Source organism: Anser brachyrhynchus (genome assembly GCF_964034855.1).
Source record: "Anser brachyrhynchus genome assembly, chromosome: 3".
NCBI lineage: Eukaryota > Metazoa > Chordata > Aves > Anseriformes > Anatidae > Anser > Anser brachyrhynchus.
Genome location: NC_137696.1, coordinates 93,951,145 through 93,978,322, shown reverse-complemented (window position 1 = coordinate 93,978,322; position 27,178 = coordinate 93,951,145). Strand labels below are relative to the sequence as shown.

Below are 27,178 nucleotides of genomic sequence, written 5' to 3'. Positions count from 1 at the left end.
ACCTGGCTCCACTCTGATTGTCCTTCATGGTTTTTGCTGATTTACAAAGTCTGCTGGAGATCTAGTTGTGGTTCAGTAGTCAGTCCTATCTCAGTATTTTGCAATCAGAATGCTCCAGGAAAGGGCTTCCCATAGCATAGGAGGTAATCAGAGTAGTTTATCCAGTCAAACATTTGTTTTTCTGCTATTTTTATCTTCTGCATCAAATTCACTTTAATAAGGTAACTGTATTAAATGTGTTCCTTGTTTTGCTGGGTTCTAAGAAGCCTGCAGTCCTGTGCATCGACAGCAAACTGCCTTGATTCTCCCTTTTAGTTTATAACAGTATTTACCTAGCAAACCCTGTGTTTCTCATTAACTTCTGGCTGTTATGACCTCTATTATGTGTGGTTTAAGAGGAAGGTAGCTCTTCCTTACCTTACATAGTACTTTCTTGTCTTCAGTAGCAATTCAGTTGTTCTTCCACTATTGCTGTCAGTCTGTGTTGTGGAAAAAAAAAAAATCTCAAGTCGATCCATTTAGCTGGCAGAACTTGAGCACAGAATTTTAGTGCCTAAATGTTATGCAAATTCTCAATTTAAATTTAGGTTTTGAAACTATAATTTCAGAATCTTCTCAGAATCTTAAATTTGAGACCACTTCTAGCAATATAACATATTTTCCAGGGCAAGTAGACTTACTGATGGTCGAGCCTAGGATTTCAGTAACTCCATTAGTAGTTTCCCCACAGCTGCTTCTATTTTACCTCTTGTCAAGTTATAGCGTGATGGAAATGTCACAAGTTCAAATTCTGTTGAGGCTGCAGAATGAGCAAATTCCCAACAGGAAGTTTAAGTTCATTATGTGTAATCAGGCTCTTGAACTTCATGGCTGGCAAACTGCATTTCAGAGCATTAAGTGATACCAGTGGCAGTTGAATATTGCTGAATCTATTTTTCATTAATTAAAGTGATAATGAGCCATCATACGGTACTTTTGTCAAACCTTTATAAACAAATCCATATCTAGTGTATGAGAAGATCTGTTGAGCCCTTTATTTATTTTAATTCAATATACTTATGTTATGATATGTTGTGTCTGCTACCTTGGTATTTAGACATATAATACAGTTTAAATTCAGCCAGATAGCAAATCTGCTGCTCATGATAAACAATACAAGCAGCCCCTTTCCAGAATAATTTGAACTTTAAATAACCCAGTGATGGTCTGTAATTAAGAATAAGTTTGATCAAAGAGATACATCTCACATCACATCTCATTATAAATCCCAGCAAGACCAAGTTCCAGCAGGAGCAAAGTCCTGGTTGAGGTGCTCTCCCGACAACGTTCTCCTGCCAGCCCAACTTGAACTCATCTCAGGAACATCCTGTCCACTTCACTCCAGAAAATATGTTGACAGTAGTAGTATTTAGACTGGAAGTTGAAAGTTCCTTGGATGATTTCAGCAGCTGTAATTACATACAATGAACGCTGTTGCTCCTTACGTTAAATAGGTCCCAAATTGTGTAGGTTTTTAAAACTAATATTTGGTGGAATGTCTGCATGTTTGACTGTCCTGGCCATACAGTTTTTAGAGATGCATAGGAAACATCATGTCTTCTGAACGTTATCTATGGACGTTATTCTTTCACATTTGTTTTGGCTGACTACTACCCTTGCTGCTGAGTTCATGACAAAATTTATTTCTGGTATGTACTAAAGAATTCAGCATTCTGTACTTGCTGATTAACATGGTTTTTGATTTTACTTAGTGTCACTGTCATATTATTTTGAGAAGAAAAGTACTTACCATGAATTGGGCAACTTGACTCAATTGTGTCTCACATTTTCTTCTTTCATACTGAGGAGCTGTGAGTAGTAACATATTTCGTTTTCATGAGGCTTGGAGACTGAGGTTTTGCTATGAGGACTGAGCATATTCTGTGCATCTGCTGAGATGTCTGATGATCAAGGAAGTCAATAAGGCTAGTGAAGGTTTTCCGGTTAGATGTCTTTTCGTTGAAAAATATTGATTAATTAAAATCAAAATCATTCATACCAATTCCTGTTTCTTGAAGAAAAGTATTTTACATTCAAGCTGGATCTTTTTATCTTCAAATTTAGAAGTACTCTCTCTCCCAATCACATAGAATAACCAATAATCCAATTTCTGGATAAAGTATAGTTAAATTCGTGCTCTGGGAGATTTGGAGCAGGAAATTGCCATCTCTCATCCCCAGTGAAAATATCCAAACATCAATAAGGAGCTCTTAATTGGTCCAGAGAGAGATGCTGATTTTCCCTGTCACCTGGTGTTAATTGTATTCATCTGCTGTGTAAGAAACTTGGATTTTGTTCATCCAAAGAATAATCAGTCATTTGTAAATAGAGAATTCCAGCAGTGCAAATTAGTAAAGATCCACACTGGAATGGGTGAAGTGGGTTAGAGCACAGGGATGTGAAGGACGCAAATCAAGATGCAAATCAAGAAATGAAGACAGGTTTATAACAGAGTCTGTTAAAAGACAGAGACCTTTTACTATGAAGAATTTATTTGTGATATTAGAATTAGTTTCTTAGGAGGATATTGAAAATATTTTCTCAAGCATTAGGTAGTTATGTCCATTACAAATAAGACTAATATAACTTAGTACCTGTACTAAAATGTTTAATGATTCCTAATTTGTTCACTGTTACTGGAAAAGTTTCCTAAGGTCAAATGTCACAGGTAGATGATTTAAAGATTGTGAGATTCTCTGTACAGATTCACTCAGATTCTGTAAATGATTTACAGAGTCTTTAAAATGATTGATGATATCTAGTATTTGAATCTCACAATAAATATATATGTTTTATACATTATTATTATATATTTTGTATTATAAATATACATTACAGAACTTCCAGTGCCACTTGTGAGCCATAAGGTTTCAGTGACTTGGTAAAGGAAGAAGGAGGTAAGCAGCTGACAGACCAAGAAGCAGTTAACATTTCGTGTTTTTAGACTTGATATGTTCGATTTTGCTCATATTTTTCAGAGACTGACTTAAAATTGTTGCTACTAGAGATGTCCAGTCTATAAAGATGCTCACAGAAATACCTTTCTTTTCACTACCTTTCTGCATTTTATTTCAGATATTCCTATCCTGCCTTAGTTTGCTAAATTCTCATCATAACAATAGACAAGAGAGTCGCTTTAATTTCCTTAGATATGTGTAAATGTTTCTCCAATCCAAAATTAAGTAATTGAGTAATTGTTAATATAAGCACTGGTGTGAAAGGTAAAGAGGTAGACAGGATTGTTCCAAATCCACTTATCTGCCTACCTCAGCACATAGTCTCAGAAGCAGTAAAGTGGCTGGTTTGTTTTTCAAATTTCATCATTCCTAGCATCTAAAAACATATATTTTTAATGAAGTAAGAGATTAACATGTCAGAACTTAATTGACATGCAAGAAAATATTCAGTTTTCCTGGCTTCTTTCCAGCTATCATGCTGCAAATCAACTGCATTGGTAGCATGACATTCTTTGCAACTCCCATCTCATATCATTGTCAGCTTTCCCTTAGCTCCTCTTTGAGAAGAATTGCTCCATCGGTGGCTGTACAGTTTTTGCTTTTGTAGTGGTAAATTATACTCTCCAGGCAGAAATTGGAATAATTTAAGAACATTTCCATTGAGTTCCATAATAGCATCATATTAAAGTAGATGTTTGCTATTTTGGACTTTTGCAACTGCCCGTTGCTCTTGTCCTTGGCATATGTACAACCTGTCGGTGACATCACTAGCTTGCAGTATCACTTCATTTCAAAAACCAATTTTAAAGTGTCTTCTATGTTACTAACATGCCAATACTTACTTAGGGGTGCTGTGGCAGCATATAAACATAAATTTCAATGTTAATGCCTTGGTGTAGTACATTAGACAAATGTCAGTCTATTTGAGCCATGATTTACTCTTGCAGGTATTAGCTGGACAAAATTGTGCTTTCTCATGTGGTATCCCAGCCCCACACCTCAGAACGTTAATGAAGAATTTTGAAGAGGTCTAAGGGGGCATAAACTTAGCAGTTTATGCTTGGCATAAACTGAAAGACTTTCTAGAATGGCTTGAAAGTGGGATCAAAATAAAGGAAAGTTAGTGAGAAATCCCTGTGCTCACTTTGCTCCTTTTACATTCACCCAGTACCATACGACAGCAGGCAATGTGCTGTCTTATATTTGCTACATGACTTTCAGCTTCTTTGGTGGTTTTAGTTTGAGTAGCATTATTATAATTATTACTGCATTACCTGCTTAATGTTGTGGCTTTGTTGCTGTCTTTTGTGAAGACTAATTTATTTCTATTCTGGTAATCAGTGTCTGAGCTGGGTCTCCAGGAAGAGGGTTGTAGGTGCAGGCAGTTGAAGTCAATGGCCTCCCTTTGATGGGCTGTGTTGTCATTTAGAAAAACTGGCATTTTCATTTGCATTAGAGACAGTACTCTTTCCTTCAAATGTGGCTCTCTGTTCTCTGCTCAGATTTAATTAGTTAACTGACAATGATGACAGGTTAAAATGCAAGCTTTGCCCACTGTTATATCAGTATAGTCAAACTGATTGCCAGGTGTCTTCATCCAGCCTTGCAACGAGCTTGTAAGTGATCACAGGGCTTGAAGAAACTCAGTTTCCACAGATATTTTCATTCTTTTACATCTCTATGGAGAACTGCATGTTGCTACCAGCACTGTTAAGTGACTGGAAGCGTGATGGGTGCAATAGTCCAGTGGGAATTACAGGCAATCTCTATTTTTATGATCATGCCTTGAATGGTTACCCTCAAACTGCTGCACTAGAAAAAGCATAAAAAATCCGTATACAAGAAGAAAAAGTATGGGTTTTAAATTCCTCCTTTTTTACAGCTGCTGTGTTAAATAGAGCAATTAGGCAAGATTTTACAGTGTAACATCATTACATTGTGTAACAGAGTTACAGTATTTATATCTCAAGTTTAATACAGCTATGTAGAAATATTTGCATATTTCTAGAAAGCAAATTGGGCATGTCCTGCACATATTAATTTCCTCCCTTCCTGCACCTAGCACTTACGCACCAGGATGCCAGAACCTGAAGTCTCCTCTTAAAGAAAGATTACGTTTTTTTTTTAATTTCGAGATTTTGCTTAAACTCTCAAAAGAGAGGATTTGACATTTCTGCTAAGAGACAGCAGTGCTGTCAGCAGCACATCTAGGGAAGGCGCCCACCAGACCTCACTTAAATCAACCCACATCAGCTCCAAAACAGTGTAAATGCTTATTCGAGTCAGGCCCAAACCTTCTACCCCTGCTACAGAAAGAGGCAGCTCCAGCTGCCCACTCGTGCCACCTTGTTCTGGTGGCCTGTGGCCACCTGGGGAGCAGCCAGGGGGATGGCAGGGCTGCTTCGGCCCGAGGCTCATCGCCACTAGCTCAGCCTGCTCGTGAGACCCCACACTCGGGACTGCTTCAATTCAGGTGAAAATGGTGTGCTTGTCGTGCAGAGTGGCATGGCTTGCTGCATTTAAGATCTCATTTTGGGATGGCGTCTTGTTGGGTTTGCAGTAGTGCTACCAGATTACATTTTTTCCCTTTCTGACAAGTGCTGAACAGAGCCTGTGTTTCTTTTCTTCACATCTCCCACCCCAGGAAGTCTCCAGGGTGGCTGTGAGGTGGCCTGTGGCTGGACACAGGCCCCACCTGGTCACCATATTGAATAATCGTGGTTTTCTTCCCAGCTATTTCTGCTCTACCCAGGCCTTTGCAGCACAGAGCAACTTCCAAGACCTTCCCATGAGGACTAAGGGGGGGTCACATCTCACAGATGACAAATAAGAGAGCAGCAAAAGCAGCCAGAGAGCACAGGGCACAACCTCTGCTCCTGCTCCAGGTCACCCATCACTTCTCAGCAGATCACAGCAGCAGTCTGTGTACCCCTCCTGCCCCAGGAACTGCACATAGCCAGAGCAAAGTAGCAGGTTACAAAGACCCCCATATATAATCCTGACCTAGACAACAACTGCCTCCAGTCAGCTGGGGGAATTTGAGAAAACTGGAGCTAGTACTGTGCTCACGCCTGCTTCTCTTTAGGATTACAGCACTAGTATTCTCCAAAAATAAAAGCTTCTTGCTGGAACCGTAGTACCTCGTAGACTACCCACCCACTAATGCAGGCGAGTTGGTGGCTGGGGATAAAGAGTGGCTGGAAATCTCTGAGTAAATTCTGTATTTATGGAAACAGAGGAGTCCCAGGAGGTGTTCATGCTGCCTGTGTAGACATCCAAAATGGCTGTGTAGGACAGGAATGCAAGCTCTGATTTTAGTCAACGTGGAGGAGGGCCCAGAAATTATGGTGTAGGAATTAATCTCTGCCAGGTAATATTGAGGGACCCCCTGTTCCTACCTTTGGCTCCTGCACTGGGTAGCTCAGGTAGGTCCTGGATACCTCCTGTTCCCCCCTGCAAATTTGAGAGCAGATTCTTAATGCTCTCCACTTAAAAAATGGCTTTTCCTCTCTCTCAGAGAACTCCTCTTTCCCCTGTCCTTTTCAGCAACTTTACTTCTTAGTTTTCCCTGCCCATCCCCAATTATTTTTGCCTATTTTCATCTTCAGCTAGGCTTTTTCAGTTCCCACAGTTTCTGGCCTTTCTGCTCCTGCACTGCTGCGTTGCCTTTGCTTTAAGCACAACCTGGGAACGCGCGAGATGGATGCTTCCAGACACCCTGCCAGCTGCCTCCCCTGCGTGTTCAGAGGGCGAGCAGAAAGGCTGCGAGAGGACAGGTCCTGTAGGAGTCTGCCTGCATTGTTGTAGGAGCCCAGCGCCCACAGATAGCGCTGCTTCCCCGCTGGGCTGGGTAAGGCAGGAGCTTGGTTTGGTATTTTCTACACGCTGAATGCTGCCAGGGTCCTCTGAGCGGGTTGTTCATACCTGTAGCTCAAACAAACAATCACACACTAATAGGGGAATTTGAAAAACCTAATTCCAGCAATTCAGAGAGAAACATCCAATCTCATTTTTAATTTTCTCCAGTTACTCTTTTATGTCCTGTGGCAATGAATTTTACAAGTTAATTGCATGTTGTGCTGCTTTTTATCAGATATAAATTGTCTTTTGATCTCATTTTTATAAGGAAGGGTAAATAGGAGTCATCCAACAGATCTTCTTGTCTTTCACTCATTTGCATACCTGTATCTGCCATCTCATATTTGTCTCCTGACTAACTGCTCCCAAATTATTCAGTCCTTTCTCAATACATGTCTTGCCATGACTAGTTATTTTGCTTTTCTTGCTTATAACTTTGTCCTTTTTTTACATTCTGATCTAATGAGCATGGGTATTTATCAGGTGTGCACATCTAGCCATCCATCCTGCCGCCTTTCCCTCCAGAAGTCTTCAGTTACTTTTTCTCCACAACAGCAGCCTTTTTCACAAAGGTCTAGTATCATGCAGGGAAAAGCCTCAGACATAGTAAGGTGACTGCTTTCCCCGTCCTTGTAAGGCTTATTTTCTCTGGCATGAAATGGTTACTGGGCAGAGTAAGTGAGGGTTTATGGGAAGGAGCTGCATGTGTTGCTTGTGGTTTGTGTCCCTGTTGGACACAAACCGGGCTGGTGAACACTGGGTCAAAGATACGATTTTAAATGTCTTTCTGTCAGCCTGTCTTAAAGCCAAATAAAACTCATACTGAATAAATAGTGCTTTATTTCTTCTGGCAGGTGCATATCAATAATGTTAAAGATCAATTATTGGAGAAGGCTAATAAAATATAAATCCATGAAAGGCTCGTAATTGAACCTAATCTTAGCTTGTAGGAGGCTCTTAGTTTTTTTTAAGATTTATTGAGCCAGCTGTTAATAATACAAAGACGTTTGCTGAGGACTTATTCAGTCCACAGAAAGAGTGTGTACTCAACAGTGCTATGAACCATAACTGTTAATGCTACAAACAAAGGGAAAATGTTCCCACTGATGTCATTATCCCTATCCGGACTGAATCAAAAATGGTAATCATCACTACAATTTAAATTTCAGTATTTGTTGAGCTATTGTGATTCTCATCCCACTGAGAAGTATTTTGGCTCTCTACAACAAAAGGCAAAACAACATTATTTTGATACCTTTGTCATCACGACCTAGGTCTACTACTTTTGCACAGGAACAGTGTACGTATACTTTCAGTTCATGGACATGTTAAGTAACATCAGTTGATCTATTCTTGGTGATGAAATTAGGCTCTCATTATAAACCTTGATTAAAAAATGACAAAACAAAAATCTCACACATCTTCCTCATTCTGGAATTTTATAAAGGAATATTTAATTTTCTTGTCTAAAAAATGTCCAATACTGACTTTTAGAAAATATTACTTGTTTTTCTCCCTAAGAAATTGTTTGGCCTACAGATTCCAAATTTCTTGTATTTGGTTAGCTTTACTAACAATTGGCTTAGACTTGTTTCCAATTCCTTTTTTTTTTTTTCAGAGATTACGTTGTATAGTTTTATTCAAAATGTAGCAAAACCAGACTAAGGTGCCTGTGAAGATAGAAGATAGGGATTTAGTGGTGCTGCCTGAGGTATTCATATATTAGAGAAACATGAGGTAGTCTCCTCCTTGACTTAGAAAGACAGTATGTTTCCTTTCTGTGGTTGAGTCAAGAAATCTTAAGTTAATCAATTTTCATTGGGATGGGATGAAGAAATACTGTAAGCATTGGGTTAGCTTTAAAACAAATGAACAACTGCTTAGCAAACAGTCTGTGTGAATTCAGTTTTAGGTGACAGGTTTGGTTTATGTTCCCCTAGGGCCACTTCCCTCCATCATTTCTGTCGCTTGTATGTATAAGCCTAGACCATAGCTTGAAATCATAGAATCATAGAATAATACCTTGAGCAGGAAGGGACCCACAAGGATCATCAAGTCCAATTCCTGCCTCCACACAGGACCACCCAAAAACCACCGTATGTCTGAGAACCTTGTCCAAACGCTTCTTGAATTTGAAATGAGGTGGAGATAGGAGACTCTGTAGAGATGCTGAAGGAAGGAATCAGACGTGTGAGATAAATTGCTTTGGAAGTTGGAGGGAGAGGGGCATGCAGGAAGTGTTGGACTTCTTTATTCTGTTATCAGAGGGCTGCATATAGAGGATGTATAGCACATGAGATGAGGAGAGAACTATGCACAGATGGGATCTGGAAATGCGGAGAAGTTTTGAAAAAGTGGAAGGCACAAGTATAATAGATGAGTCTTGAAGGGCTAACTATCTGTCATTGTTCACTCTCAGACTGGAACAAAGTGTATGGAAAACACCTAAAGCCTCCAAGGAGAATTTGCAGCATCTGTGTGTGTGCTGGGATTGCGTGGCCGGGGTCTCTATGCTTGTTCATCCCATTTGAAGTACTGTGGAAGAGCAAGCTGAGCTGGCACTATCTATCTCGTATTTCGTCAATGACTGCCAACCTCAGCCAAGGGGATGCCTGCTCCCTGGCACAGGTACCTGCATTGGGATGCAGTGACACCCCCAGGTGCCAAGGCAAGGTCCCACATAGCTCATGGCTCTGCTGGGGCTTGGATTATTCTGGCCTTGTAATGGAGGGGCTCAGCAGGTGACATGTTATGGAGCTTGTCCCCAGCACCGTGCTCTCCGGGCTCCCATCAAATCCGGAGTTTCAGAGTCAGGACACGGTGCTGTAATTAATGCTCAGAGTATCTACAGTTGTGAAACCCTTGAACTGACCTCCTATACCATACATGAGATTTAATGCAGTGCTTATTTTCCATGGCACTGAAAAAATATGAAACATTACCTATTGTATATTTTACTGTTACACTTATTTTATATTTCATTATTTCATATTATATAGGTTTTATACATCATGTAAATAACACCATATGCTATTTTATATGCCTGTTGTAAATTTCAATGTAATATATCACAAATAATTTTAATTCCTATTTTATTTTTGCCAGAAAATCAACTTTATATGTTAGTTAGCTGCTTTTCTAAATAGACCCACCTTGACTCTGTAAAATGAACATGTATCCCATAGAGATGTCCATATTTCTAGGAAGTCACTTTAACTTCACATTAAAATAATTTCCTTATTCAAATTATTCCAGTACAATGCAAATGAAAAATAGGGGTGGAGAGAAAGGTTCAAGACAGTTCATCTCTTTTGATTTAATCTCTGGAGCAGTGCTCATTTGATGAGTAAGAAAATCCAAGTTTCTGTACACAGATCAGATTTAGTGCAGTCCTCAGAACTGAAGTCAGTGACTAATGTAGCCATTGTTAAAAGAAAAAAAAATCGATAGAGTAGAAGTATTAACTTCTGTGTTGTTTTTTTTTTTAATTCCTTTTCAGTGCCCAGACAGTACTACACATTTGCCTAACTTTTTTCTCTTCTGTGCCATTACTGTGAAGCCCTATTTTCTTATTTTCCTGTTTTTCTACAGCCATAAAAGTCAATTTTTACACTTATCTGTGTTTATCACTGAGAATTATCTTGGTACACAAAACTATTTCACTTTCTTGCTTCTAAAAATACCAAGATGTTTTACATCTTGGAAAAAAAAAAAAAAAAGTGAAACAGGAAGCAAAATCACCAACTTGTTTTGCCTGCAATGACAATTAATACAGTTTCCATCCAGAGAGTGTCATATATTTGAAAACCCAAAGAGCTTTTGGCTGGAGTGACAACAACATCTGCAGAAATCAAACAGCGTCATCCATCCCAAGAATTTCCTGAAGATATCCTGCCAATTACTTTTACTAGTAGGTGATGATTAATCATAACCTGTCTGGCATCTGATCCCTGACCAGAAAGAAAAGCTATATTCAGACATCGCTGAAAGCATGTTTTGCCAGGATTCAAGATCCTAAGCACCATTATTATCAGCGTAGGCAAGACTCAAGAGTATCTCATATTGCTTGGTTGTGTTTGCTGTTGTTGTTGATGATGATGATGATGGTTAGGCTTTTTTTTTTCTTTTTTCTTTTTTTTCTTTTTTTTTTCTGCAAAAGTGAGCCCATGTTCCTGCAAATCTACTCAGCTTTTTGTGGGAGGTGCAGAACTCAGCTTCCTGCCTCTCCCAGATTACTCTGGAGATGTTCAGGTGATATAATTCAACAGATGCCATTAAACTGTTTCTGTTATTAAACACATAAGAACAACACTTCAGAATATCATTTTTCAGAGGGTGAATTCAGGTCACCTTGAAAGACTGTAGGTCTCCAGAATAGTCTCTAAAAATCCAGTTTGCAGATTTTGACAATCTTGCACATATTGAATTGCACTTTATCAATAAATAGTTATGCTCCTTCCAATGGAACAATTTACAAAATACTATCCATCATCTCTCTAAGTATGGCACTATTGATCAAGTCTCTATTCAGAGACTTAATTACAAGTTTGTTCCTAAAAATATTTTTCAATTAAGATTTTGGATATTTTTAAAATAAAAATATTGAAAATTCTTGATTTCTGAGGTTAATGCTTAGACAAGGTCACTAGAAGTTCAGCCTATATTAGGCCAGAATTTGTTGCTATAACTATGTGAAATATCCCACTGATTTCATAGCAATGGGACTATTCACAGAGCAAAGGAACTGCCACCTGGTAAAAACATTACAATTTGCCTATTTTCAAATTAACTATTACAGCATGCTCACATGGTGAATTTTGTTTTTTGCCTTCTTGAACCGATAGAGGGAAGTGGTTAATCCCTTGTTTGAAGCTAAAAACATTTTTGTAGCCAGTTATGATGAAATGACATTTTCCATTCTATGACCTTTCTCAACAAGTGCTCAATGAATAATGATACCATTATTTCCCTCTCGGAATACCCCTCAATTAGGTTATTCAGAAGCCTTCAACTCTATAAATGTCTTTTCTTTTTTTTAAGCAAACCTACAGGAACATAAAATACACCAGGGCCAAATATGTTACTAGGCTGTGAAAAAGGCTGCTGTTCCTGTAGATGAGTGTGTATTAACAGACTTTTCCTTTTAGGAATCTGAAAAAAACAACCATATTTTCACATACTGCTACATGGCTTAAGCCAGGTGTCATTAGGCTACACTTCAACTACTTTAAATAGCCAGTTGATATCAGTGTAGGATAGAGCCCCTTGAATACATTTTTGTTATCATGCTTCTGTAGTGTGGCATGCTGAAATATAGTGCTCCAGAATGTGTGCTGTCTTAACTTTGTGCTATAGTGTCTGATTAAAATTCAAAGTACATTTCTACATTGATTAGATGATACCCTCAGGCCACAGCCTGCTAGCTGTGGAGGTTGTTGTAGACAAATCGAAGGGAGTTCTGAGAATAGCAATAAACATGATGAAGCTACTGGAAGGACTGGTAGATGAAGAAATATTAGTAAAACTAAAATGCTGGTCATTCCCTCCCACCACTTACACCTCTTTGTGACTCAGAATAAAAAGTTGTTAATTATTTCTATGTGGGTGTTGTTGAAAATCTGGATTAAAACTTATTTAAAACCCTTATCAAGTAAGAATAATTGCTCACTGTGCTGCAATATGTGTGTATAACCTGGGCCGTTGTAACCAGATGGAACTGACTTCAAAGCACCTAGGTTATAGAGCCCAGTGGCTGCAACACAGAATCAAACTCCTTTTTTTTTTTTTTTTTTCATGAGTAACTTTGAAATTTAGGGTAATGAATTGTCTTGAGAACTATCCATGAGAAATGACCACTACAAGACATCTCTTTTCTCTAGTTCATAAATAATGTCTCTAGACCAAAATTAGACTTTAGAAGGACAGCCTAAGGGTAACCTAAATTTGGTTATACAGTTGCCAGTGTGTTTCCTTTGTGCATTAATAAAGCCGAAGGCTAGATAAACCACATTTTGGGGATTTTCTGCTTATTGCTGCAGTTTTGGGGGCAGACGTGTCCTACTCTTGTCCTAGCTCAGTGCATCTCTGTACTGTTTTGCAGCTGAATCAGATATTGTAATTGACAACAAATGCAGTTTTCTGCATATCCTTAATAAGTGCAAACTCGGGGCATTTTCTGTGAATTTATAGCAAACACTATTTTGGTGACATAGTGATGATCCTACAATGATTAAATACTGCTCATTTACCATTTAGATAAAAACAGAGAAAAAATATCACAAGATTAATTTAATCTAAATTGGCTTAAAGTGGCATTTTTATTTAGAAGGAAAGGACATTCCAACCCATCAACATTAAATACAAGCAAAGCATTTGCCTGCATTAAATATGGAAAAAGCTGTTACTAACTTTTTGTTATATGTTAGACTTTGAAGGATACGAATGAGAAGGAGAGACTGCAGGTTTGTTTATTAGTTGATTACGTACATGAGCTTTGAGCAAGTGAGAGATGGTCATTAATTCCTGATATTATCCTGAATTTTAGAGAGGTTGTCCTGATAGCATGTCAAGGTTTTGGGATGTTTTGCTATAACTAAGTATAGCTTCTGTGTTCACCCTTTTATCTATTCCAATCAAGTTCTTTATCTGGGTCCATTACCATGATGCTCTAAAATCTCACAGCATCCAAAAAGCCCTTAGTAGGGACATTGCTGTGGAAAAAAATTACAAATAAAACAATCCATTATGATTATTTGTAAGGCCTCATTTTTTATCATTATGAATCTCTTGATCATGATGTTGCCATTGGAGGTGATTACAGTTTAGAAATGCTAGCCACGCTTCCATAAGTAACCCCAATGACCATGAGTTTCTCACCATGCTTGAGCAGGGTAAGGTGGCCCAACATCAACCTCCCTTTATTCCCTTGAAGTGGAGAGCTCAGACTGGTACATCCATCATGAGCTATTGCTGAGCTTCAGGTTGTTGCCTTACTGGGCTTCAATCATTTGTCTTTACTTACATGTCACTATTTTAATGAGATTGGACAATATAGAAGTAAAATGTATTGCACACATGCATTCTGGGCTCATCGATTTTTGTTTTTCTGCCTCCCCCAGGTGTTAACACAGTGGCTGTCAAATAAAGGAGCCTTTGCCAAGTAACTTTTAACAAAGCTTCCATGTAATATCGTTTTTTTGAGTGATACTAGATGAAAGGTCTGAAATGGAAGAATACATTGTTTGAAATTTAATTTGGAATGAAGTGTTCAAAAGAAGCACTGCAAGAGCTGCCAAGAAGATTCAGAATTTCAGGCTGGAGTTAATGAGGGAGGATGCTATCTGCAAAGAAAATAATGTGAGAGATACTTCTAAAGATTGAATAAGATCAGTCTTGTAGCTGAGGAGATGCTTAACATTTTGGAAGACCACCACATATTAGCTTGAAAAAAATCAAAGTAAATGTCCCTCAGAAACTTCTGTCTTCTAATAAGTCATGACAGAGACATTTGAAACTATCCTGCCCATTACTCGCTCACTTTTCAAACTTTCCTGGTGCTTTGCAACAAGATAAAGAGTGACACTTAGGTCCCAGTTCAGTTACTTGAAATGCAGCTATTTACTTTAATAAAATTAGGATTTTACCCACAATCCACTTTCTGGCCTTCTTTTTTTTTTTCTTCCTGATTTTACAGTTTTGTCTCTAAAAGACAAGAGGAAAATATTGATAGATTTTTTTTAAGTCTTCTTAAAATACAGAAATACCATGGAGTTTTTACCTAAATTCCAATTCAAGTAGAATATGAGATGAAGTTCAGAAGAATATTTTGCTCTCTTACTTAAACCAGGACAAATGGCACCTGAGGTATGCTGAATAAAAATGTGGTGGGGAGAGAACCATAAAATATTTATCTTTTAATTTTTCCATTACAGGTACATTTAGATAAGAAAGCCACGCCAGTTTAACATATTCAGAAGAGACTTTAAAATGTTGCAATTTTTTGTTTGGACTCTGATTTCATTCTGAGAGAGGTTTATTTTGATTTATCTTACACCTGTTCCTGGCAAGTTAAACTAATGCTGAAATGATCTGCCTGCCTGCCTTTCCTGCCACCGAGGGAAACACAGCCAGGGAGGGCTGCTTTCAGAAATGGAGACACTATCTTTCCCTACTCCCAGCCAGATGAGTGGTTTTGTGGGGAGGAGTTTGTGGGGAGGTGGAGATGATGAGAGAGAAAGGCGTGAAAAAAACTACAGGAGACTGGGAAGGTTCTCTTCCCTCCTCCAACTGTTTTTAAGCATGTGCCAACGCGTTTTCTGCTTACCCCCTTCTTCACTCCCTTCTCCCTTTGCCTCTCTTCATCCCTACCCTTCATCTGGAAAGGTATACATGAGTAGGTAACTCCCTTGGACCAATACTAAGGAGAACGAAATGAGAGCTATGCTGTTGTTGACTTCTTTGTCTCGCACGGTCAGAGAGGACCAGAGACCCTCAGTGGGGAAGAAGGGCAGAGGGTTCCCAGCAGCACACAGCAGATGCAGTACGGCACTGGGTGGACTGAATTCATTTGATTTTTTTGCACTGGGGGACCTCCAGGAAACTTCTTGTTATAACAAAAGCTGTCAGAGCTCCTGGAATGGGAAGGAATAAGGGAAGGGCCAAATCATTTGCTTTTGTAAAAACAATATCATGTTGAGAGTGGCTGAGAAAAAACAAAATCCTCAGTAAGCACTTTAATCATGTCCAGACCAAATGCATAATTCCTAATATTTGGGTGACTTCACTCTTTTTTAAGTTCTAAGACTGATTTGCTGGAACCCACACTGCTTTTCTGATGAAATCTGATTTGCTGCTAGCTGATGCTACCACTAATTAAAAATGGGCTGTTACATTGCTGCTCTGCTCAGAGTAGCAGGAAACAAGGCAAGCTAACTGTCATAGTTTTTGTAACCAGAGATGCTCTTTCTTCAACAAAATCCATACTGCTCATAGCTTTCTAGCACACCCTCCATGAGCCTCAGATCCAGATAAACACACCTAAATAGGGAAGTCTACTTATAGGTGGGCATGTATGTGCTGCACGTCTATACCTCCAGCACAGCTGGTTGAGACCTAGGGCTTATTTCAGCGGGGTAGACAGAGGTGTCCTCTATTGTCCGTATTGTCCGTTACTTGATATTCCCTGTTCTCCAGCTACTTCTGAAGGGCACAGGCCTCCCAGGTCTAAGGGCATATCTACCGGATCTATTAAATATCTCAGATACCTTCAGGCATCTCAGATGGCATTGGACAAATAAATACAGGCAACTGAATCAATCCTTTTTTTGTGCCAGTCCCAGAGCATGAGTCAGCTGAGCAGCCATCAGGAGCCTCCCTGAGGGTTAGCTGCACCACTCTCAGTTGACGTGATTGCCTTTTTCTTCATGGGGAATTTAGACACCTGGTAGAGAAGCAGACATCTAAATTTAAATGTGGAGCTGAACCCCACCCTACCACTTTTTATGATCTCTGTTAGACTTGTTATCTTTAACTTTCCCCAGTCAGTTATCCTGCTACTGAATTCTTACCCAGACCTGCTGTATCTGGTTACTGTGCTCTTGAGACTTGCACTGTGCAGGGACACCCCAGGAGATATTATCTATTTCTGGCTCTTCCTGATCTCTAAACCCATTGGATTTACAGCTGGAAGCAAATCCAGTTTTACAGTAGCCAATGATATAGTAGCCAAATATGATCCATCTGTGTAGAAGCCAAATGCATTGTAAACTCTCAGAGCATAAGACAGGCAGAGGGTCAACCAAGCCTAGTATAACCGTGTCCAGCAGTGACACTAGCCAATAATGAACAGTTAGGAAGGATCACAGAAGGAGGGCAAGCATACAGTGATAATAGTTTCTCAGCCTCCATAGCCTTTGTACTTGGAGACTTTGGTCTTAGTATTTATTAGATCTGGATTAAGTTTTCTCCCATGATATTGTCCAGTTGGTTTTGAACCCATGTAAACTTTTAGAAACTTGTGGCAAGGATTTCTTCAATTTAACGGGACACTCCTTGAACCACGGGTTTTCTGAACCCTTAGTAGTGTAATAAGATGGCAAAGCCATCCATAGGTAAGTTCAGAGAAGCTCAGGATGTTTGCAGGAAAGGATAGTTGGACCTCCACTACTTACTGTTTGCTGGGCAGAATGAACCAAGGCCATTTCCGACCATACTGGAACAGGCTGAGGAGAGTCTCCTGCTTGTACGTGAAGCCAGTCTCTATTGCTGCTCTCCTGTAGGGTTCTTTTCACTTAGTGGGATATTCTTGGTTTCTAGGAGCTATACTTGACACAAGATGCCCAACACAAAAGAAGCAAAATTCATGTCAACGTGAAATTCTCACCTGTGGATATGGTTTTAGATTATCTTTGCATATAAACATACAAACAGCACAAAATCCTGAGATTTAAACCAGGTGCATCTTACAAAGGCTCTTTCAGTTTTTAAAGAAGCTCAGGAAATTAATTATGAGGTGATGAAGTAACAGAGTTTGGACTGCCCTTTTCCACTCTCTGCCCACCAGTATGTCTGCCCCAGTCATCACAAAAGAACATTATGCCTTCTCACAGTATCCATGTGCCATCACTGTGTATCTTCTCATCTTCCTTTAAATGCTGTTCTGGCTCAAAGGGCAGTTGGCTGATTAGTTCATGCAGAACAAACCCGCTCTCACAGTTTGAATGTGTGACCTGAAGAAATAAATCCTAACACTTGCTGAGCTGAAAAAAAAATCCTTCCAGGCTGCCAACTGAAAGAATGTTTCTGAGCGCCCAGCACTATATTTTTTCCTTTCCGGGAAATGGTACATCAGGGGAGTTGAGTCCAGAAACTACATGCCTGAACCACACAGTGTTTGTACTCATAGGAAACTAATATGTGTGCTTGTAAGTCTGGTTCCACTGAGGTAGCTCTATTTTTTTCTTTTTTCTTTTTTTTCCTTTTTTTTTTCTTCTGGCTTTTCACAGGTAAGTTGCTATGAGGAAAGGTATAAAGGAAAAAGTTCAGATCCATCTACTGATTTGTACAGTTTGATACACCAGGCTTCAAAGTTCCAACATGATGATCCTTCAACTCTGCTGCTCTTATTTATATGTTTTCAAAATTACTCCTCTCAGTTTTCACCCTGGAGATCTCTCAGGGCATATTTTGACACTAGACTTCACCTTGCACTCCTACCTCAAACAGGATTCTCTGTGCTTCAGAATCCAACCCACCACAAGACTCTCACTTTAGTCCCCGCAGTCAGCACATGTACATATATGTGTTATTGATTGGTACGTGGACATTAATTTTTTCTATATTTCTTTCAGACATCATTGTTCTCATCGCTTCAATAGCAGTTGTTTCTGCAAAAACTCAGGGTAACATTTTTGCAACATCAGCACTGAGAAGTCTTCGTTTCCTACAGATCCTTCGTATGGTGCGCATGGACCGAAGAGGAGGCACTTGGAAATTATTAGGTTCAGTAGTTTATGCACACAGCAAGGTACGTAATCCTAGGCACTGCATCTGATGTCTTCACTGGATTCTGCAAGAATCCAAGGAAAAAAATATTTACCAGTTTTGACCACAATATCTAGGATTTCATGAAGTAACATCAAGTGTAATGGGCACTTAGAAAGGCATGTGAGACTGTGTTGAATACGAAAAGGTTGTATAATATGCTGAAAATTTGATGTGCCACTGTAGTTCTACATACATCAGTGAAGATCCTGGAATATCAAACTATCAGAAGTAGTTTTGTTCTGTTTTTTAAGAAAATTTGCATCAGCAGGAAAGCACTTGACTTTTAACTGCTCAAATGCCAGAAGCGTATATAGATGTTTTCGTTACGTTTCGTTTCGTTGTCTTCCCTGAAATGCCATTCTGTTCATTCTTTCAAATGGATATTGATCTCTGCTTTCTTTTATCTAGGAATTAATCACAGCCTGGTACATAGGATTTTTAGTACTCATCTTTTCATCTTTCCTGGTTTATCTGGTGGAAAAAGATGCAAATAATCAGTTCTCCACATATGCAGATGCTCTGTGGTGGGGCACAGTAAGTATACAAAACTTATACATACTGCTTAACCAGTATGCTAGAGAGCTTTGTATTCCATCTACTGTTGATTTTAACTTAGTGTGCTGTTCAGTGAATCATTTTCACTGGCAGAAAGTCAGTCTCAGAGGCTACATACTCCAGCTTTTCATTTGCACATCCATAGTACATTTTACCCCGTCTTGTAGAACAGCTGTTTATGAGTTTCTGCTGCAAAACAGATCAATGAACCTTCCAGAAAAGAAAGCATTTTATTTTTTAACCCAGATTTTTCAGTAATACATTTTCTAATATCATCCCACAAGGAGCTGCTTTGATCCAAATAAGAGGGCAACAGGCTTTGGTGCAAGGAGTGTCAGGAAAGAAAACAAGAATAAAATTCTTATATCAGCTTTGCGGTCAAAGGAAGTATTTCATCAGTGCCCTTTAGAGCAAAGCTGTTTCTCCTTCCCCATACCTTGAGCACAAAAAGAATAAATATTCCCATTCTGGTTTGACAGTATACTCCAATCATTTTTACAGGTGTAAAAACCCTTATTTAGTTGAACTTTTAAGCTCTTGTTTACCTATCAAATCAACTGCTTTTACTTTTTTGAAAACTGTGGGATCCAAGTACATGCCTGACTGCTTTTCTGAAAGAAAGAGGATTATACAAATGCTTACATGTATAAATAAACAAGTCTTTAAATGAACAATGAGGACCTAGGTCTAAGCATTTGATTTACCTTTTTTTTTAAGGCATAATGTATAGCTTTTTTTTTTTTTCCCCAAAAAATGCCTTGTAATGAGCTAGACCCCCGTACTGTGTGGGAGTTACTTAAGCAGCTTAGGAAATCTGTCCCAACAAAGCCTATTGCAGAGCTATTGTCAGGCAGTAAAAAAGGTGCTTTTTGTTGTTTTTTTTTTGTCCAGTATAACAAACACTGTGAGCTCTGGCAGTGTCTGGACAGTGAAATGATGCCTGTGAGATCATTAATGCTGACATAACCAAGAGCACTCATTAGTTTTCCTGGGAGAAGTGTGAGAGCTAAACCAGGCTCTGCCACCTTTCCTCATCAGAAGGATGCAGAAATGAAGCTTTGTCACCTCAGACCCTCTGTCAGGCCTGGATTCTCAGACTCAGAGCTGTGCAAAAACCTTTTTCAAAATACTTTAAATCTTTGAGAGATACTTTTAATAAGTTTGCTTTACATTTTGGGCAAAGGTCAAGGTAATTTCCCACTAGTATAATTAGCTTGTATATTTGAAATGTGTTAATCTCAGGGATAATCATTTATTACATGTCTTCCCTAGAGACTGTATTTTTGTGCTATTGCACAAAACTGGGGAGCCTGGAAAAGCCACACCTAACAGCTCTTACTTGCACATCTACACAAGGACAAAATATTTTTTCCTGAAATGTGTTACTTTAGAGTATCAAGGCAAATCTCTAATAAAATACATGCTTCTATCCTGCACTGAGAATGAACAGAAGATTAATCTTGGCTAAAGCCATCGCAGCAGGTTTTGCCCTCAGTCACACTGCCATGGATTATTTTGTGGTTTGTCTATCTGTAACTGAAATAATTCAGTCCGTGCAGGAGGAGAGGCACTTCTCTTTAGAAGGATAGGTCCAGATTTGGCTCACAGCAATCTGACCTGTCTGTGTTGGTGTCATTGTGAAGCATCTGGCTGGGGATGCTGGTGACCTTGCTGACAGGTACCCAGGCTCTGGCAGTCTGCAAACACCATTGCCCTTTTGGGGGTGGAAGTGGGGACATGGTACTGCAAGACACCCTCCTGAAGTCATGTAGGTTGGATGTGGGTGGCACATGGGTCTGGGAATGTGTCTTCAGCAGCTCGATTACCCAAGAAACACCCTCTACATCTCTGCAAAGCCATGTGTGACTTAGCACTGGATAAGGCAGGGATTTGGGGCTAAGCACAGGATTGTACCCACCTGCCAGCAGGCACTAGTGAGGGGACACATTGCACAAGGAACTGCAAAGTCTGAGCAAACCCAGACCTCAACTCTGACATGTGACCGAGGCTCATGTCAGATCCAGATCCTTCTTCCAGAGCAGCTCTCTCAGCAGGACTATGATTTTTATTTTGGAATTTGCTTCTCCACTACCTGCTGACTGCTATTTTTTAAGGAAAAACCCTGCTAAGAAATAATAATTGTATAAAGTGGTGCTTAAAATATTTTGTATATTTTGTTCTATGAAGTGAGAGTACATGATTCATAGGTCAGATAAGTAGTGCAACTGAGAAAATAGGAATCTTTTCTCAACATCAGCAGGAAAAACAACAAATTATAATAAAAAATCTGAAAACAATCTATACTGTATATTTCTATACCTTTACTTCTTTTCTTCCAGTGTGACATGAATATATTTAAATTTTTAATGTGCGTAAGTGAACAAAGTTACTGAAAATCAGAGTTCCCCCTTACCTGTTATCTTTGCCATTTTAATAATAGTATTTTTTTGTATAATATGTAAAACAGTATGTGGGAAATGCATAACGTGCTTCTTAGTCATGGTTGTTTTTACTGCCAGAGTAACCCACATGCAGATTTTGAAAAGGTCAGATTGTGTGGATTTCTAGGGGAAATCAATGCTCAGTCTCATTGATTTGTTTATTTGCATAAGTTGTTCTCGCTTAAACCACGGTGTATCTACCAAATCCTAGTCCGAATTCTGTGATGGCAGAGGTAAAAGAAAGAAAAGACTGCATTGAAGTCAGGCGCAAATAGTCTTCTTAAATTGCAAGCTTTTAGAGGCACTTATGCCCTGCCCTACAGGACCAGAACCAGCATGTGGCAATTAACCCATTCATTAATTCAGATAATTCAAGGGCCATACCCTGCTATGGTCATTTCACTAATTCCATTTCTGAAGCCCATAGTTTTACACTGAGACAAAAGGCAGGATATGGCATACTAATTTACATCTGAATACTGCACTGTATTTGCAGTTGCACGTTGTACTTTGCAACCTGCAGTTTAAGCATCGTGCTAATGTTTCTATTGTGAATATTCTTATGGTTGGAGTCCCCACAGTGCTGCTCAACACAGCTTAAAGTGTGTGTTGTATGAAGAGTTCAAGTTTAGAATTTGCTTTGCTAGAGATGGTAAATTCATTTAACAGAATAAAATAACAAAACTATATGGGAACAAAAAGTCCATACAAAAACTTAAGTTTTTCACAATCAAACCATGCATGATTATCTGAGAACTGTTAGTGTTAACTAGAATTGAGTGTGCCTATAGTGGCATTGAGTTTGTATGTTAAGTAGTTTTACCTGCAAATTAAGACTCTTGTCTCTCCTATGCATTTAACAGGGTTTCTCTTAATATATCATTATTTTTTAGCAGTATACAATAGTAACGGTAGGATACAGAACAGCTCTGGGACTCCAGGGTGACCTGTAGGTGAACAAAACAAGTTAGGATGAATAACATTTTTGCAATTACTAGCTCAAATGAGTTAATATTGATGGCATTTTTCCCATTTAATGTGATGATAGTCTGAGCAAACCACATTTTTTTCAGTTAATTGATGGCAGGTAAATATTCAAAAGGTAAGTTCTACTACCAGAACATAAAATTATGTCAGAAATATTAGGATAGAGGGGAGCCTCTGGGCCCTATCTCATCTGATTGAAGGCACCGATGTTACATAACCTTACTCATTATTATATTGTCTCACTTATTATTAGCATATTTATTAGCTCTAGCAATGAGATGTAACACAAGTTCTACCATAGTGATTTTTGAATCTAGCTAGGTGGCTCTGCCTTCCTTGTCCGATCTATCCAGTCCTACATTTTAGGATGTGATGAGTTACCTGCTGAAAGAATCTTTCTTTCCATTGTGCAAGTTTGTGTGACCAGATTATACTGAACACCCAAATATTTTATGTTTCAAGTTAGGTGAAATGAATCCTATCCAAAGAAAGAAACTCTACAAGTTTTGGTTTGTTGTCCTCATTTAGGCTGGGGTGAACAGACATGGGGCTGTTCAGCAGGTATCCCCAGTTAGACAAGATTTGCAAACCTTCCTATCTCTTTTACTGTTTCTTGATCCTTTTTTCACCACATTCCTCTCTCTGCCCCAGCCTCTTCCCAAATAAACAACCTGACCCTAATTACTTCCTCAAGTTTGCTACATCCATACCCAGATTTTGTATTTCTGTTACTGTTACCTAGTTGCACTTGTCTTTGTGTGGTGTTAAAAATACAGCTACTTAGGTGGTATTGTCCTTGCAAGACTTTAATCCCCAAAAGGTCCCTGATATGGCATGGTGCTGACACCTATATGCCCATTTAAAGAACATCCTGAGATAAAACAGCTCAAAGTGAGCAACAAGACACTGATATTCTCAAGCGTTGACTGATATCCATTCTTCAGGACCTAAAAGAATTAGAGAAAAGCCTTTAATATGGTTCTATTATTTTCTTTGGAGAAATTCCAAAGATGTAGTCTGTATGACTGCTCCTGGTTTTGGGTTGCTCTCAGATATCAAATCCCAAAGGTTCAAGTTTATCTTTGACTCCTTCAGAAGATGTTAGTGGCAATATCATTAATATGCAGATGACACTTAGTTCTGTTTCCTTCTCATCGGCCCAGGCAGGAGATATCTCTGTACTTTCCAGCATCTAGCAGAGATAGGGAGCTGGATAGAAGCCAAATAACTGGGCTCATTCCAGAGCTTCAAATTGCTTCACAAAGATTGGCCTAGAAATGAATTTTGAGGAACTTTTATTCAAGGGATTCATTTGTTCAAGTGCTTCATTACTCTCTGGGTCTTAATAGCTTCAAACCGTTCTGCATTCGCCCTCTAATGTGAAAAGCTCAGAATATTGTGTTCACTAAACCAAACCAAACCAAACCAAGCCCCTCTGCTGGTCCAAGAGTGCGGCTGCATCAGCTCACCTCTGCCAGAAACAGAGGGAGTTGCATTCCCAACTCCCTTCCTTCTAATCACTCAGTCTCAGCAAGGCTTTTCCTTTGACTGCCTTGTGCAGGCCCTGGTGCTTGTCAGACATCTCCGTGAGCTGACTCAACTCACCAAAACAGCAGAAGTGAACCACAGAAAATTTGGGGTAGTTCTCTCCACTTTCTTGGGTTACATTGGCTCTCTCAAGAGTCTGGCAAAGGCTGGGGAAAGGGGATGGGGGCAGGGATGTGAAGAGGAGCAAAGAAGGAGAGTGAGACCTGATAAACACCCAAGGTGGTGGAGAGTTGCACCTGCCTCCGGGCTAGCATTACTAAACTTGAGACTTGATAACCACTTGAAATTTCAGCTGCAGCCTTAATTCAGCTCACTCTCTTTTAGTCACTATGGCTTTCTCAGGGTAAATTACACCCGCAGTTTGTTCCCAACAATGGGAGCAATTAAAGGCACTGTTTACTATCTGCGGAGCCTCAAATAGTTTAAATCTAATTACTTCCAAAAGACTTTCCTTCTTTTGTCCTGTGGTGACCCCTGCATTAAATAGAATTGCTTTGGCCGTCTTTCATAGGAATGAACTTTGAGGAAGCTGGAAGCAAAATATTGTCTCTAGAAGGCATTTTCCTGAAGAATTCATTCCTGCCAGAATATTTGCTAAGCCTGAACTTGCCCACATTTGGTACACGATGTAAAATAATTCTCTGTGCACATGTTCTCGGATAATAACAGGCCCTGGAGTCCTTGGCACTCAGCCTACTGTTGTCTATCTTTGTCCTTTAACATCGTGTGCCGCTGCCTGATCACGCGCCTTGCAGCCTTCCACCCAGCCTTTGGAAACCCTCTGCTCGGCCGGCCTGCTCCTGGCACCCACACCGAGCAGCAGGCTGGGTCCGTGCTCCCCAAAAGGGAAGCACAGAGACGTGACTATCCCCGGCTGATCTGGGCCCAGGGCTTGGGACTGGCACACCTCCCAGGCCAGGAGCAGGCTGGAGGACATTTCCTTGGGCTGGGGAAGATCCCCAGCCACACACAGACACGAAGCCATAATCTTTTGCTTTGTTTTGCCTTAGAGACATGCTCTGTAGACCACAACCATGTGCCAGTATCCCAGCAGAACTTGGAATACGCGCTGCATATTTACGTGACCTGCCGTCAATGCGTTGCATGTGGAGACTGAAATACAGGAAGCTCTGGCTGAACATGAGGGAGCACTTCTTTACTGTGTGGTGACAGAGCACTGGAACAGGTTGCCCAGAGTGGTTGTGGAGTCTCCTTCTCTGGAGATACTCAAAACCTGCCTGGATGCCATGCTGCACAATGTGCTCTAGGTGATCCTGCTTGGCAGGGGAGTTGGACCAGATAATCTTCAGAGGTCCCTTCCAACCTCGGCCATCCTGTGATTCTGTGAGACCCCTTCCACATGCACCCAACTCTGCCATCATCTACTCTGGTGTCATCTGCTTTTGGAATATCTGCATGCTGTGCCTCTGATCACACTGTCCACATGAAGGAATTACAGATGCCCTCCTCTTTCTCCTTGACCTCTTCCCACACAGATCTGAGCTGACATTGTCCAATGGCCTGAGGACCTGTTGGACCTAAGCACAACCTGGTGCTGTGTTGTGTCTTTGTATAGTGTAGTGTCATGTCAGGAGTCATGTACATATATCTGAGCCTGTGAGAAGGAAAGGGAAAGGACCAGGAATTTCTTACAGTTCCTTCCAGCTTTTGATTAGCATTTTTTGTGTTTCAGGAGACCTAGTTCAAATTGTACTGACAGGCTTGTAGATAGTGCCACTGCTTGTGTTTGCATTGACTTCATCTTGTCTATGAACTTCAACTTCATTTTAGTCCTACTATATTTCTCCAATATGATACCTCTGTAATTTATATTCATGTGATTGGGCAAATACGTACAGCCCTTCTGAAAGCAGGTGAAACATCTGTACATCTACTGAAAAGGATAATTTTTTCTGCCCAATTCACATGACTTCCCATCATTTGCTTCAACTGTGAGATCCCAGACCTTCCAATCTATTATTTATTTATTGCTTATTGACACATTTTTCTCGTGTTTATTATTTATCTCAGTTTTATTCATGCATAGACAGTATTGAGTCTTCATAGGAAAATGAATTCATATTATTTATGTTTGTCTCTTAGAAACAACTATATATATTTCATGTGTCTTGAATAATTTAGTGGAAATGCTGTTTCATGCAATGTATACAATCTGAAACTAACCTCTCAGGGACCTCCAGTAAACCTTGTTCTTTTCTTTTCAGATCACATTGACAACCATTGGCTATGGAGACAAAACTCCTCTTACTTGGCTTGGACGGCTGCTTTCTGCAGGATTTGCTCTACTTGGCATTTCTTTCTTTGCACTACCTGCTGTGAGTATGCTTTAAAAAAAAAACTGTAAAAAGGTAATAGAAACTTCAGTAGCTCCTACTGCTGTTACAATACAAAAAGCTGAAGGAAGATTTATAAATGAAGAACAACTGTTTAAGACCTTTTGCTCTGTGACAACATAGGTAAACTGGTAGCACCCAAACAAAAGGTTTGGTGTTGCTGTCATTACTTGAGTTTTGGGGATTTTTTTGGGGCAAGGACAAAGCAAGGAAATAACCCTAAATTAGGTAGCATACTACTGTGTAAGACTGAAATTTCTTTCTTTTGTTATGAATTGTGACTCATGTATTAGCGCTTTTCTTTCAGAAGTTAAAAATAAAAATAATAAAATTAAAAATCAGCCAATATGTTTCTCTGGATTAGTTTCTATTAAAAGAAAAGTAGGATAATCCTCATTTTTGTGAGTGTAATCTACAACTGTGAAAGACTGAATTTCCTTCCTTTTTCAACACAGTATTAAATAAACATGAAATCAGAGGTGATATTTGTATTTTGTTGTATTCCATCCAGTGCAATACCTATGGAAAATCAATATTTTAATACTTGGATTCATTATCTATAGATAATTATAAAATACGTATGTTATAATAATACAGTTGTTTTCAACCATATAGATAAATCAAGGTTAAAAGTCAGCATTTGCCAACAGTATTGAATCATCTAGTGTACTGCATTTATTTCTTATTTTAAGCACGGGGAGTATTTCAATACCTCTGACATTATAATGCATTATAATTATATTACATTACCTGTTTGTGAATCTTTGACATTTAATGGCAGCTACTGTAATTAATTCTCTTTGTTACCTAGTCACCACTAGCAAGAAAGTTAGTCTTAGCAGGACTGCAAAGGAATGGAAAAGATGAATAACTTTACATATTAGAGATGCCACAA

The 27,178-nt window shown here is 39.4% G+C and overlaps 1 protein-coding gene across 7 annotated transcripts in view; it reads left to right on the top strand.

Annotated features, from left to right (window-relative positions):
- KCNQ5 (potassium voltage-gated channel subfamily Q member 5) overlaps window positions 1-27,178 on the top strand; it is a 292,440-nt gene that overhangs the window by 224,085 nt on the left and 41,177 nt on the right. For all 7 annotated transcript variants that reach the window (XM_080585432.1, XM_080585434.1, XM_080585437.1 and 4 more), the window contains 3 exons: window positions 18,203-18,378; window positions 18,807-18,932; window positions 26,155-26,265. In XM_080585432.1, coding sequence (XP_080441558.1) covers window positions 18,203-18,378; window positions 18,807-18,932; window positions 26,155-26,265 — 413 coding nt within the window. The remainder of the gene's footprint in view (window positions 1-18,202; window positions 18,379-18,806; window positions 18,933-26,154; window positions 26,266-27,178) is intronic.